This window comes from Nerophis lumbriciformis, linkage group LG14 (genome assembly GCF_033978685.3).
Source record: "Nerophis lumbriciformis linkage group LG14, RoL_Nlum_v2.1, whole genome shotgun sequence".
NCBI lineage: Eukaryota > Metazoa > Chordata > Actinopteri > Syngnathiformes > Syngnathidae > Nerophis > Nerophis lumbriciformis.
Window position 1 is genome coordinate 33,044,054 of NC_084561.2, and position 14,300 is coordinate 33,058,353.

The following is a 14,300-nucleotide window of genomic DNA, read 5'->3' on the forward strand; positions in this document are numbered from 1 at the left end:
TGAAAAACAGGACGACGTATAGATTTTTTTTTTATGCATTCTAAATATTAAATAAACATATATAAAAGTCTGCTTACAGTGGGGCCAAAGGGAGGTCCTCTATTCCACCCATAAAATCCAATAACTAACCGTTCAAAAAACGCAAGAGACAAAAAGACATTCCGTGACTTAAATATTAAAGGTGCCATATGTAGTAATGTGGCCAGAAATGGTACTGCAATCACGGTCAAAATTCTGTGGTCCCCTCCCACTCTCCATGACAGAGGTTGCCAGATATGCAGCCAAGTCCAAATCCTACTCCAAGGAACTTCAAAGGGCAATCGACGAGTCCTACGCTGTAGGTTTCTCTTGTTTATACTTCTTGCAAGATGGTTTACAAAGTAATTATGCCACATTTGACTGATGTCGATTAGCCAAATGTATTTGTAATGTTACGCAGCAATATTTTCGTCAGGAGTCAGGACAGATTATTGACATTACCCTGCTAAAATGTCTAGTTTGACCGCACAGACCACCATCGAAATCCATCCATCCATCCATTTTCTACCGCTTATTCCCTTCGGGGTCGCGGGGGGCGCTGGAGCCTATCTCAGCTACAATCGGGCGGAAGGCGGAGTACACCCTTGACAAGTCGCCACCTCATCGCAGGGCCAACACAGATAGACAGACAACATTCACACTCACATTCACACACTAGGGCCAATTTAGTGTTGCCAATCAACCTATCCCCAGGTGCATGTCTTTGGAGGTGGGAGGAAGCCGGAGTACCCGGAGGGAACCCACGCAGTCACGGGGAGAACATGCAAACTCCACACAGAAAAATCCCGAGCCTGGGATTGAACCCCAGACTACTCAGCACCTTCGTATTGTGAGGCAGACGCACTAACCCCTCTACCACCGTGCTGCCCTCCACCATCGAAATAATTATATATAATATATTATATATCGCATAGGCCTACTTTGATGGCAAGCCAAGGCCAACAGTAAAATTACCACCACATTTCGTTCAGCATAACTTCCTGTTGCATCCAACCTGACGCACTGCATTCTCTTCCATGTACAGTACGCACATCACCATCTTTCAGTGCAGAGTGCGATTCTGTGAGCCAATCCACATTTCGCATTAACCATGTTATGCATAAATCATATAGCTTACTATCATGTCAATACACAAAGTAGAAAATCATTACATGTAACGCATTATATTGTGCCAAGCAAATGCCACCCCATATGTGCCTGACACATACAGTACCGGAAACCGCAATTCGTTGTGCTAATGTTGGAACGCGTTTCATCAGCGTATTGAGAACGAAATAGGCGCTGACACTACCCATATCCACAAAGGTTTTATTTGTCGAAAATATATTTTGCCATGTCAGTTTGATGGCACATCTACATACAGGCTAACGGGCATATATTTCCCCCATTAGCCTGTATGTCAATGTGTCATTGACCAGGCTATCCTGCTTAGCATTACGCTAGGAGCTGAGCATCCTCTAAGCATTCGTTGCATGAATATACTAGCTTTGTTAGACAAGATCATAGACTGTATTGGACAATATAGTTTACATACGAAATGTCCATTTCCATTTACTACAAGTAATAAGAAAATGTAAATGCCTGATTTACCTATCAAGGAGGAAATTAGCACGTTTGGCGTCAGATGAAAAAATGTTCTCCGCCTTCAATCGTCTCCATCTTTCAAAGACATCCTTGTTTTCCTGGCTTTGTCATGAATAAGTTGAGAATCGTAACAACGCCTTTTAGATTTACTAAGGTCTGACATGTTTAGTAACTTTACCAGTGGCAGTAGCTAGACGAAGGTGGCGGTGCTTAACTGGCAATCTGGATGTGACACAGTCACTGACTTTCTAATTGGTTAAAACGGTGGAGGGCGGGGCATCGAAATGAAAACAATAACAAGATTTTGGGACTGTAAATCTCATTTTAAAATTAGCATATCCCAGCTGAACTACCGTAATCAGTTATAGAGTTATTCGAAAAGAACATTATTTATTAATGCCTTTTGACACATCAGGACCATTTAATGATGACTTGGCATAACATTATTACATTTGGCACCTTTAACCAAGTATTAATGACACTGTTACTACCGTATTTTTCGGAGTATAAATCGCTCCGGAGTATAAGTCGCACCGGCCGAAAATGCATAATAAAGAAGGAAAAAAACATGTTCGCATTTTTGGGAGAAATTTATTTGAAAAACCCAACACCAAGAATAGACATTTGAAAGGCAATTTAAAATAAATAAAGAATAGTGAACAACAGGCTGAATAAGTGTACGTTATATGACGCATAAATAACCAACTGAGAACGTGCCTGGTATGTTAACGTAACATTATGGTAAGAGTCATTCAAACAACTATAACATATAGAACATGCTTTACGTTTACCAAACAATCTGTCACTCCTAATTGCTAAATCCGATGAAATCTTATACGTCTAGTCTCTTACGTGAATGAGCTAAATAATATAATTTGATATTTTACGGTAATATGTTAATAATTTCACACATAAGTCGCTCCTGAGTATAAATTGCACCCCCGGCCAAACTATGAAAAAAACTGCGATTTATAGTCCGAAAAATACAGTATAAGCGTACCATGTGTCCCTATGTTTACATCATAGAGTGGTCTGCTGTTTCCTCGCTTCCCTGCTCCTTGGAAGTTTATTGTAGATCATAAATCATGCCTCTCACCTAGAAAGTAGATGGCTGAGAATATAATCCAACAAATTGGTTCACATTGACAGCCATTTAGGACCCAGAACTGATGAGAACGACACGAAAAGACACTTGGTTCCCTCCTCAAGTGTATATATATTGCTGAATAATCTTGTCTATTTTTTTTTTTATGACAGTTCATAAGCATAGTATAGTATGAAAAGCTGCAGAACGATCTCCTTCTTTATCACACTTATTTTTGCTTAACTTTCAATTTGAACGTACTGTACATTTCAAACGTACTAAATGTAGACGTAAAACAGCTCCCGCAGTATCGTGTTAGTGTTGATTAATCACATAGCGTATGCTAAACATGCTTTGCATTGTGGCTGTTCTGATAATCAGGATATACTCTGCATATTCATGAAGACAGACATGCTAAATAGATTGTGCTCATTATTTTGTTCACTTATTTTGCTACCCCTTTGGTAGAAGGCTTTGTGTGTGTTCTCAAGTTTGCATGTGCTTTACTACATGCAAACCTTTGGTAGATCAGGCTCTTACTGTAGCAGGCTTGTGAGTGTGACTATAGACGTGTAAGATTTGGGTCATTAGAATATATCAAGTTTCCCTAATGAAGCACTAGTTACACTGTGAGCAACCAAGCATCACACACTTAGCTTCAGCTTCCCATGTCAAACTTAGTACAATACTTCATAGCAGCATACTGACTTTTACTGACAGAAACAAACATCTTTGTTAGTTTTTTACAGTTTCATTTGCCACTCGTAATAGCATATGGTAAGTAGTACCCACCAACAATTCATGAGCCAGTATTTTGTGGTTCATCTGCATAAAAGCACCAATTCGGGATACTTGGATTAAATTAGATAGAACTATATTATGGATCCAGGCATGTGCCCTCAGGGAAATTAGGTTACAATAACAGCAACACCATATGCAGTAAGTAAGTAAGTACATTTTATTTATAAAGCGCTTTTTTTAACGATAAAATCGCAAAGCGCTGCACAAAACATAAGGATACTAAGTGGATTAAAAATGATAGTTAAAAAGTGCATTAACTAAAAGCTTTACTAAAAAGAGAAGTTTTCAAATGTTTCTTAAAGGTTTCAGCACAGTCAAGATCACGGAGGGACTGGTGCAAATTGTTCCAGAGTCTGGGAGCTATAGCCTCGAATGCCAGGTTTTCACAGGCGTCATGTATGATATCGAGCAGTCTGTTCGAAGAACTTGTCTCTACAACCATCACATGGGATTCTGGGTCCTTGCCAATCACAGAAACAGCCTACCTTTTTAGCTTGTAGCCTACAGGAGTTCTTCTTGAAAGTGCTGCTCCCTCGCCCCAACATTAGAATATTACACTGGCAACTACAGACTGGTGTAACATCTATAGGAGCTCTGACCCTTCCTTTACATTTGCCCTGTGTAATATTGTACTACAGACAGAGGTAACTATGGGTGCTGACTACCTCCACCTCGCTTCCCTCGATCAGAGCTGGTCACTTGCTTGTTTTGGACTTCCAAAGTCTATAACCTGCTCTTTTGATTTAACATTGTTAAGCTGAGGACCATTATATCCAAAGGTGGCTTAATGTCTACTGTATGAATTTAAATGACAAAATTCAGCATATGCTGTGGTGGGTATATGTCAAGGTCAAGACTTTAGTTCTAACCCAAACCCCCCTACACTGTCCGATCAGTTAAAGTTGTACCAACCTTGCACCTAAAGTCAGCTTCCCTCTGACTCTGAACATAATTTTGAATGAGATATTTTCACTATTTTAGGGTAACCATGTTTGTCTTTGTTTTCATAGAGGAACACTCCCACTGAAAGACGTCGAGATGACATTTCCAGGGATGAGTGGAGATTTCACCAGTGAGAACTTCTCCGCCACCTGGTATCTCATCGAAAACCATGCAAGCACTGGGTATGCCTTTTGTTAAAAATCTATTTTCTAAGAGTGACCTGAGCAAGACTATGACATATCCTTAGTCATTGGGAAATAATTTCAGTATATACAATGCAGCTATTAAAAAACTTAGAAAAATGTTTAGAGACTGTGTGCTGAAGAGCTAAAGCTGAACTGTAAGGCTGCATTGCCGTCATATGGGGGAAAAGGCTGACTATTCTATGCATCCTCAGCCCGCTATGGCGCACCCTGCCACCCTGCTACACACGGGCAATGAATGGGGTAGAGGGGCCCACACCAATATTCTCTCAGGGGACCCAGAATTAACAGCAACTTCCCTAGAAGGCTGTAAAAATATAGTGAACATGCAGATGAAAAATGTGAGCGTTTTGGTGATGGAATATGAATAATTATGGAAAAAAAATGTAATTGAGTGTAAAAACTGAATAGCCAAAATGTCCTCCCATTCATCCATTTTCTACCGCTTGTCCCTTTTTGGGGTCGCGGGGGGTGCTGCAGCCTATCTCCGCTGCATTTGGGCTGTAGGCGGGGTACACCCTGGACAAGTCACCACCTCATCGCAGGCCAAAATGTCCTGAAAATATTAAACCTTTTCAGCTTGTGAAGTATAGAAGCAAAAATAATTATTATAATTTTTTGTATAGGAAACTTTGGAATTATGGAAATAGTGGGAATTTTTGGAGTGTGTACAAAAATCATGGAAGTCCTGAAAGAACTGAATGTTTCCATGTTTGCAAAGTTTCAAACAGTTGAGGGATAAGACAAATGTGGCACCTATGAATTATAAAATAGCTATTCATTTTCGATGTGAATTTTGTCACAATAATATAGGGAATTACTGAAAATGCGCAAGTTGTTTGGAATGTGTCAATATGGAAATTGGGATAGAATAACAGAACTGGAGAAGGCATTTTTTGTTTGGAAATGTTGTATGGCATATGGGGAATGTGAGAATTGTTGCACAGTGGAAAATTGCAAGCCTGATTGTTGCTATGCTGGATTAGTTTTGATTTGGTCCAGAAATGTGATATGTCATTTATTTCAAATAAACACATCTTTAAGCTGGGAAGTGTTAAATTGAATGAAACATTTTATGGAATAATAAAACTAGATAGCCTAAATGTTTTGAATGGCAGAATTAGAATACTAAGATTTTTTTTACATGCTACCATGTGTGTGAATTTATGAATTAATAATTGTAATGGTGAAATAAGTTCATTTAATATCCAAACATGTTCGTTCCAAGAAAAAAAAAAATCAATTACTGGTTATACAGTGTGTTATTTTGGACTCTCCTGCCTTCCTCTCCCCTGACTGGCCTTTCTGTAACCTCAACCTCATAATCCTGCATGACCAGGCACACTATTTGGACTTTGCTGCCTGAATGTTTCTTCCTGCAAAGGAAACCCCACTCTAGACACTGTAGTCACACGTACTCTTTGTATAGGACACAATTGTCTGTGATTGTATCTATTAATCAACATCCATGCTCTTATGTGGCTACATTAAGTAAAATATATATTTTTTATTGCATATTTATTTATCTTTACATTTTGTTAGATCTAATAGTACATCTTATGGTAATCTAATATAGTAATCGAATTATGTTATGTTATTATGTTTACCTATGTATAGAACAAAGAAAAGCAACATCAAATTAAAACCACAAAATTAATACTTACCATCAAAACAGGTAAACGTTTGTTTTCCTAGACAGGAGATTATAACAACATCTTCAGTTTCATTGTGGAAAGTCCTAAGTAGTTTTTTGATTGATTACTTGCTTACTTTTTTGCACACTCCTGGCATTCTCTCGGTGAGCTTCAAGAGGTAGTCATATTGTGATAGAGTGATTGGAGCACATACTTGTTGGTCACAAAAAACATTCATGAAGTTTGGTTCTTTTATGAATTTATTATGGATCTACTGAAAATGTGACCAAATCTGCTGGGTCAAAAGTATACATACAGCAATGTTGATATTTGGTTACATGTCCCTTGGCAAGTTTCACTGCAATAAGGCGCTTTTGGTAGCTCATCGAGAGATTGCCAAGAGTGTGCAAAGCAGTAATCAGAGCAAAGGGTGGCTATTTTGAAGAAACTAGAATATAAAACATTTTATAACCTAAACATTTCAGTTATTTCACCTTTTTTTGTTAAGTACATAACTCCACATGTGTTCATTCCTAGTTTTGATGCCTTCAGTGACAATCTACAATGTAAATAGTCATGAAAATAAAGAAAACACATTGAATGAGAAGGTGTGTCCAAACTTTTGGCCTGTACGGTATATGTATAATGTGTATGTATGTGTATACGTGTATATATGTATATGTGAGTTTATATGCATATATACATACATATATTAATGTTATTATACAATACAATATTATTTTACAATACACGACATCGCGTGAACATCGGGGGAGATATCTCTGGATTGGCAGACCGGGGTGGTGGTTCCTCTCTTTAAGAAGGGGAACCGGAGGGTGTGTTCCAACTATCGTGGGATCACACTCCTCAGCCTTCCCGGTAAGGTCTATTCAGGTGTACTGGAGAGGAGGCTACGCCGGATAGTCGAACCTCGGATTCAGGAGGAACAGTGTGGTTTTCGTCCTGGTCGTGGAACTGTGGACCAGCTCTATACTCTCGACAGGGTCCTTGAGGGTGCATGGGAGTTTGCCCAACCAGTCTACATGTGCTTTGTGGACTTGGAGAAGGCATTCGACCGTGTCCCTCGGGAAATCCTGTGGGGAGTGCTCAGAGAGTATGGGGTATCGGACTGTCTGATTGTGGTGGTCCGCTCCCTGTGTCGTAGCTTGGTCCGCATTGCCGGCAGTAAGTCGGACACGTTTCCAGTGAGGGTTGGACTCCGCCAAGGCTGCCCTTTGTCACCGATTCTGTTCATGACTTTTATGGACAGAATTTCTAGGCGCCGTCAGGGTGTTGAGAGGATCCGGTTTGGTGGCTGCAGGATTAGGTCTCTGCTTTTTGCAGATGATGTGGTCCTGATGGCGTCATCTGGCCAGGATCTTCAGCTCTCACTGGATCGGTTCACAGCCGAGTGTGAAGCGACTGGGATGAGAATCAGCACCTCCAAGTCCGAGTCCATGGTTCTCACCCGGAAAAGGGTGTAGTGCCATCTCCAGGTTGGGGCGGAGACCCTGCCCCAAGTGGAGGAGTTCAAGTACCTCGGAGTCTTGTTCACAAGTGAGGGAAGAGTGGATTGTGAGATCGATAGGCGGATCAGTGCGTCGTCTTTAGTAATGCGGACGTTGTATCGATCTGTTGTGGTGAAGAAGGAGCTGAGCCGGAAAGCAAAGCTCTCAATTTACCGGTCAATCTACGCTCCCATCCTCACCTATAGTCATGAGCTCTGGGTTATGACCGAAAGGACAAGATCACGGGTACAAGCGGTCGAAATGAGTTTCCTCCGCCGAGTGGCAGGGCTTTCCCTTAGAGATAGGGTGAAAAGCTCTGCCATGCTCAAAGTAAAGCCGCTGTTACTCCACATCGAGAGGAGCCAGATGAGGTGGTTCGGACATCTGGTCAGGATGACACCCGAACACCTCCCTAGGGAGGTGTTTAAGGCATGTCCGACCAGTAGAAGGCCACAGGGAAGACCAAAGATACATTGGGAAGACTATGTCTCCGGGCTGGGCAAAGTGACTGGGGAGAGGTAAGTCTGGGTTTCCCTGCTTAGGCTGCTGCCCCCGCGACCCGACCTCGGAGAAGCGGAGGAAGATGGATGGATGGATTATACAATATACACACACTTAGTTTAACATTTGACAGGTTAACATCGTTTTTTACATCTTTTAACATATCTAAATATTATCTGTATTAAATACATTTATTACAAATGTATGTTTTTTAGTTTTTCATTTATTCTTTTATTGATGGGGGATGAAAGATACGAACAGTTATACTTTTTCTGTTGTTCTTAGTTTTGAGCAGTTGAAGATGGCTGCCAGCAATCTGAAAAAGCAGGCCACCAAGAAGAATGAAGGGAGTCTGGCATATGTAAAAGGAGGACTCAGTACTTTCTTTGAGGCTCAGGATGCTCTGGCAGGTGAGAATCATTAAAACATTTTGATGTGTAGTTCCAAAAGGGGAAGTACATGCTTTTGACCCATCAACTAACCCTTTTCTGCATTAAAATATTTGACGTGTGTATGTGTGTGTTCCCTTGCCCCCTTTCAGCTCAATTGCTGGGTTGCAATCACGTGACCTCGAGGCACTTACAGGTTTTAGGTGAAGGGCAAGAGTCCCATTCGACTTCTGTTTATTTACCTGCATCAGTGCATATTTGGGCGTATTTTGAAAATGATAGATGATAAGCTGTCATGAAGAAATATTGAAATTGGATGGAATGGATTTATACACTCTTAAAGCGGAACTACAATTTTTGGGAATTTTGCTTATCGTTCACAATCATTATGAACGACATGACGATGGATGGATTTTTTTAATGCATTGTAAATATTGAATAAATGCGATCAAAAGTCAGCTTACAACGGAGCCTATGGGAGCCGCTCTATTCTGTCTTATAAAACCCTTAAAAAACATCCAAACACCTCCATTAAGGTTTTATATACACACTATAAGTATATATGTAATGTAGTGACAGGGACATTCATAATAACATTTATTATTTACGTATTTTGATCAGTTTAAGCATTTTGCTAAAGAGACTTACACGACTGCGTGTCCTGTTCATAGTACAACCACCTCCAGTGTTATTAATTTACATTTAGTTAAGAAAGATGATCTCCGCCTAACCAAAGTTGGCCTTCAGATGGACTTGCATTTCAAAGTTGCCCCAACTGCTGCCAATTTGGTACATGAAGGTAGTTGTTCATGTCATTCATGCGTTTTGATTGTTTACTGTCTTCTTCCCCTGTAGCCAATCACTTACTTCCTTAGTACTATTTATATGTACACTTTCTTCCCCCATTGTCATTATTAATATGGCTTTCCGTATATTTGTGACCTGTTTGGGAGAAATGCAATGTTTTCATTGTTAGTGGCTGGATCCAAATAAACAGAGCAGTGCAACACAATGCAAGCCAGTGTATTAGGATTGACAACGCTGATAACAAGCCCAATTTGACCAATGGGAACAATACACAGTCATTCCTACATTCAGACTGAGCATGCCTTTAGTACTGTGTGCCTACTGCCTAAAAGGGAAATATACAGAGGCAATTATTGAGTCTTTTCGGTCCTTAATAAAAAATCCTTTAGGTAATGTAAGATTTCAGACTTAATGAAATAGTATATATGCAAGGCTGTTTCAGTACAATACAGTCAATTTCATTTGTCAATTCATGTTAAAATGTTTTCTGTTGTGGTCCAGTCGGTGGAGAAGACTATAATATTTCAAGAAAGTTCTCAATTTATCCAAATCAAGTCTTTTTCAGCACTTAAGTATCACAAGTGGAACTAAAAAAGCCCTCAGAAAGTGCTGACCTCTGCCAGGCCCTATCTCCCTATAGTAAAGAATCCAAAATAATCTAAAATGTTATCACTTGTTCTTTATCCCATTTCTGACATTTCCTGATAAAAATCCCTGTTAAAATTTGCTCATAACTATTTGAGCTGTGCTGCGAGATAGCAGAGACAAACAGCCCTCAGTGCATACATATCCTCTTAATTAACTGAAAGATCATTGAAAATGTGCGAGTTTGTTTAGTTGATGTCACTTCCAAGCAAGAGGGTTCACTCTTAGCACCAGTCTCAACAGCTGAGCGCGTATCTTCAATAGAGGAACGGAAATAAACGTAGTGAACCCTCTGGTCACCATCCACTCTCTTTGTCTTTGTGGGGAGAGGTATGGTCGCTAGTATGAACACAGACAAATTCAGGCTCGTAACGTAAACTAAAGATAACAAAGTAGAAATTATCTGGATCAACCCAGAATGTAATCACTTGTTCCTTATACCATTTCTGATATTTCATGAACATTTAATCAAAATCAATGCATATTTTTTTGAGTTATGTCAATGACAGTCAAACCCTGGCAAATACATAACTTCCTGGCAGAAGTAAGTATTATTTGGAAATTAAAAAAAACAAAAGAAGTTATAGTGTTTCTAGCATACACCATGCCATTGTTCTTGAATATTTAAAACATGTACTCATACTCTAATTAGTTGAATAATAAAAATGGGTCTGTTATTTTAACTGCGATGTGCTGTACTGTATATGGCTTGCCAGAGAAAGAGCAGCTGGCTTAATGACTGACAGTCTGTCGAGCTTTGTTGTTAATAAAATATTGAATTTTGAGGTTTTTCATTGTTGTGTCAAAAGGAAGTCTCCCAGCGATGCAGGAAGCAGAACGGCTACCGTGTTCAAAAATGCCAGATTCCCAGGGCCAATTTCCCGAGCCCCCAGCCTAACAGGAGTCAAAACATCTCCAGCTTTAGAATCCAGGGGCACTGTATTTTTATTTGTATTCATTTTTGTCTTCAATGGTTTCAGGAAGTGAAGCAGGAGTTGCTGCTCCTCCTCAATTCCTGGCAGACTATCCAAAGCCTAGTCTGATGTTTGGGTTAGATGTGACATCATCTGCCCTTTATGTGACACAAAGTGAACACACAGCTGGCAACGGGGCAAAGGTGGAGTCTGAAGTAGGCCTGCTTTCGTTGTGTGTGTTTTGTTGTTTTTCTCAGTGTTCAGAGAGAGAAAAGTTGGTCTGCTCTTGCAGCTGTAACTGCATTTACTCTTCTAGGAAGCCTTTCGGTAAAGGTTTGAATTTTTCTGAGTAATTTCTGTCCATGTATGCAAAGAAGCCTTTTTCCAGCACAACTATTATATAAAAAGGATTGGTTGGCATTAGAGATGTCCGATAATGGATTTTTTGCCGATATCCGATATTCCGATATTGTTCAACTCTTAATTACCGATTCCGATATCAACCGATACCGCTATATACAGTTGTGGAATTAACACATTATTATGCCTAATTTTGTTGTGATGCCCCGCTAGATGCATTAAACAAGGTTTTCCAAAATAAGAGTTCCCAAGTTATGGAAAAAAGTGCCAACTTGGGACTGCCATATTTATTGTTGAAGTCACAAAGTGCATGTTTTTTAACATGCCTCAAAACAGCATCTTGGAATTTGGGACATGCTCTCCCTGAGATAATCCTAATACCCACTACAACTATGGGAAATACTATACTTTGACTTTCACAAAGTGCATAATTTTTTTATTTTTTTTTCAAACATGCCTCAAAACAACAGCTACAAAAACAATGAAGGCACACAGCTTCACTCCAGAGTATACTAGAGTAATAAAGTAAACAATAACATAGTCCTCCTTTAGTAGACTGCCTGGCATACTGTATAACAGGAAATTATAAACTGGGCTCAATCTGCCCTGCTCTAACGTATTTGTATGAGTAACACAAATGTGCTGCAAGCTAGTGGTGAGTGCTTGAAGAGGCTTACCAGTCAGTCAGAGCGTCTGAAATGCTGCGTTGAGACAGGGCATCTCTGTTCACTGCAAGCTGCTTTCGGTGTTTGCTTTTCATCCATCTTCCGCTTGTATTCATCGTGTATCTCCTTATGATTCTTGAAGAGGTGGGAGATAAAATTGCTTGTATTAAAGGAAGACGTCTTGGTTTCTCCTCACATAACCAACTTTTTGCAGTCATTGCAAATTGCCAGTTTTTTATCCGTCAGACACACTTTAAAATAATCCCAAACCATAGACATGGTGTCGTTAGTCAGTCACCGAGCGAGCTCGCTTGTTAGCCACGGCTACAGCACCGGCAACAACACACTCTTGTTGTTGTTATGCTACGCTCGCGGCGGTTTGATGAAGTCATCAAGCGTCGGCAGTAAACCTCTCATGCTGCAATCGTCAACTCCTGTGTTGTGTGTGGGAGAGGGTAGAGGGGAGGGGCTGCTGACTGGAAGAAGCAACTGCTCTGTACTGCTCCTTACGTCCGTGTTTTACCGGATATGTACCGCTCCGTACAGCGGCGTTTTAAAAAGTCATTAATTTTACTTTTTGAAACCGATACCGATAATTTCCGATATTACATTTTAAAGCATTTATCGGCCGATATTATCGGACATCTCTAGTTGGCATGCTACACATTGAGGGTAATGCTAAATATATGACCCGGTTGGGGTGGGGGCTATGTTCAAACCAGTTAAGTTTTTCCTAACCAAACTCATTCAAAACTGTGAATTTAGATTTATTAGTATGCTAATGATTTTAAGTCATGGTGTGATGGACTATCTAGCCCACTTGATGAATTATTTCAGTAAGTCATGTGCCTTGGTACTTTTGGCAATACCGGTACGTCTGCATGTTAGGGGTGGAACCGTACATGTATTTGTCATCTGATTTATCAGTACAAAACTTTTGGTTTGGTTAGGGCTGGACAAATATGGCAAACATAAGAATCACTGTTAATATGATTGGTATTGAAATCACAATTAATAACAGGATTATTCATACATTTGAAAACATGAGTATGTATTGTGACAGCACGGTAGTACAGGGTTTAGTGCGTGTGCCTCACAATACTTGGGTCCTGGGTTTGATCCTAGGCTCGGGATCTTTCTTTGTGGAGTGTGTTTGTTCTCCCCGTGACTGTGGGGGTTCCCTCTCGGTTCTCCGACTTCCTCCCACCTCCAAAGACATGCACCCGGGGATAGGTTGATTGGCAACACTAAATTGGCCCTAGTGTGTGAATATGATTGTGAATGTTGTCTATCTGTGTTGGCCCTGCGATGAGGAGGGTGCACCCCGCCCTCCGCCCGAGTGCAGCTGGCATAGGCCCCAGCCCCCACCCTCCCTCCCTCCCCGCGACTCAGAGAGGGACAAGCGGTAGAAAATGGATGGATGAATTGTCCAGTCACAACATTTCAAAAATACTGAAGGGTCTGACATAATATGTCGGTGTTGACTTACCAAACTTCAAAGCTGTCCAACCATGTCTTTATGGACCATGATTTGTGCTCAGGGGCATGCTCATGCTGTAATAGAAGGAACGCACGGAATTCTTCAAAATGTCAAGCAGCAAGAAGAAGTCATCTCTAATTAATACTGCATTTAAAAGTTATGCTTTCTTTTACAGTCACTAGCGTTGGTGATATTTATTTGCTGGTCGGCAGTAGTAGCCAGAGCCATATCGTCGTAGTAGTGAGAGTTGCATGAAAAGGCCAATGGTAATGATTGGAAAATGGCATGTTTGAACAGTAGATTTCTGGAATATTTTAATCCTTGCATTGAAACTTATGTCTGTCAGAGTGGGCCTTATTATTTATTTACAGAGCTCTCCCTTATGCGGTCTCCAATATCTCTTAACAGTAATAGTTGTATTTGTAATAGAACAAATGAGGAGCAAGCGATAACAGAGAATTGAGTGAAGAGAAATGAGTGGGTCATTTTTTCTCTCTCATGTTTATTTGTCTTAACCTAATTCCTGAAATGTCTCTTTGCTGCATACAGTATTTGAATTACTTCATAAGTATGTCAAAGGTCCCAAAACCTTGCCCAGCTCACCTCCTCTTTGTCAATAAACTCACAGTGCAGCTCTCAGCACCCAACGGCCCACTTCTGCACTTCATTTATTTATTCATTGGGTTGGCCACACCTCTCACTGGTCTTTTTTTATGTTTGATCTTCTCATTCCCCTTCTTCAAA

The 14,300-nt window shown here is 40.3% G+C and overlaps 1 protein-coding gene across 1 annotated transcript in view; it reads left to right on the forward strand.

Moving 5' to 3' along the window:
* The window catches only part of exoc2 (exocyst complex component 2), a 103,844-nt gene that overhangs the window by 34,501 nt on the left and 55,043 nt on the right, over nucleotides 1-14,300 (forward strand). The window contains exons 5-6 of the mRNA XM_061975609.2: nucleotides 4,519-4,632; nucleotides 8,582-8,706. Coding sequence (XP_061831593.2) covers nucleotides 4,519-4,632; nucleotides 8,582-8,706 — 239 coding nt within the window. The remainder of the gene's footprint in view (nucleotides 1-4,518; nucleotides 4,633-8,581; nucleotides 8,707-14,300) is intronic.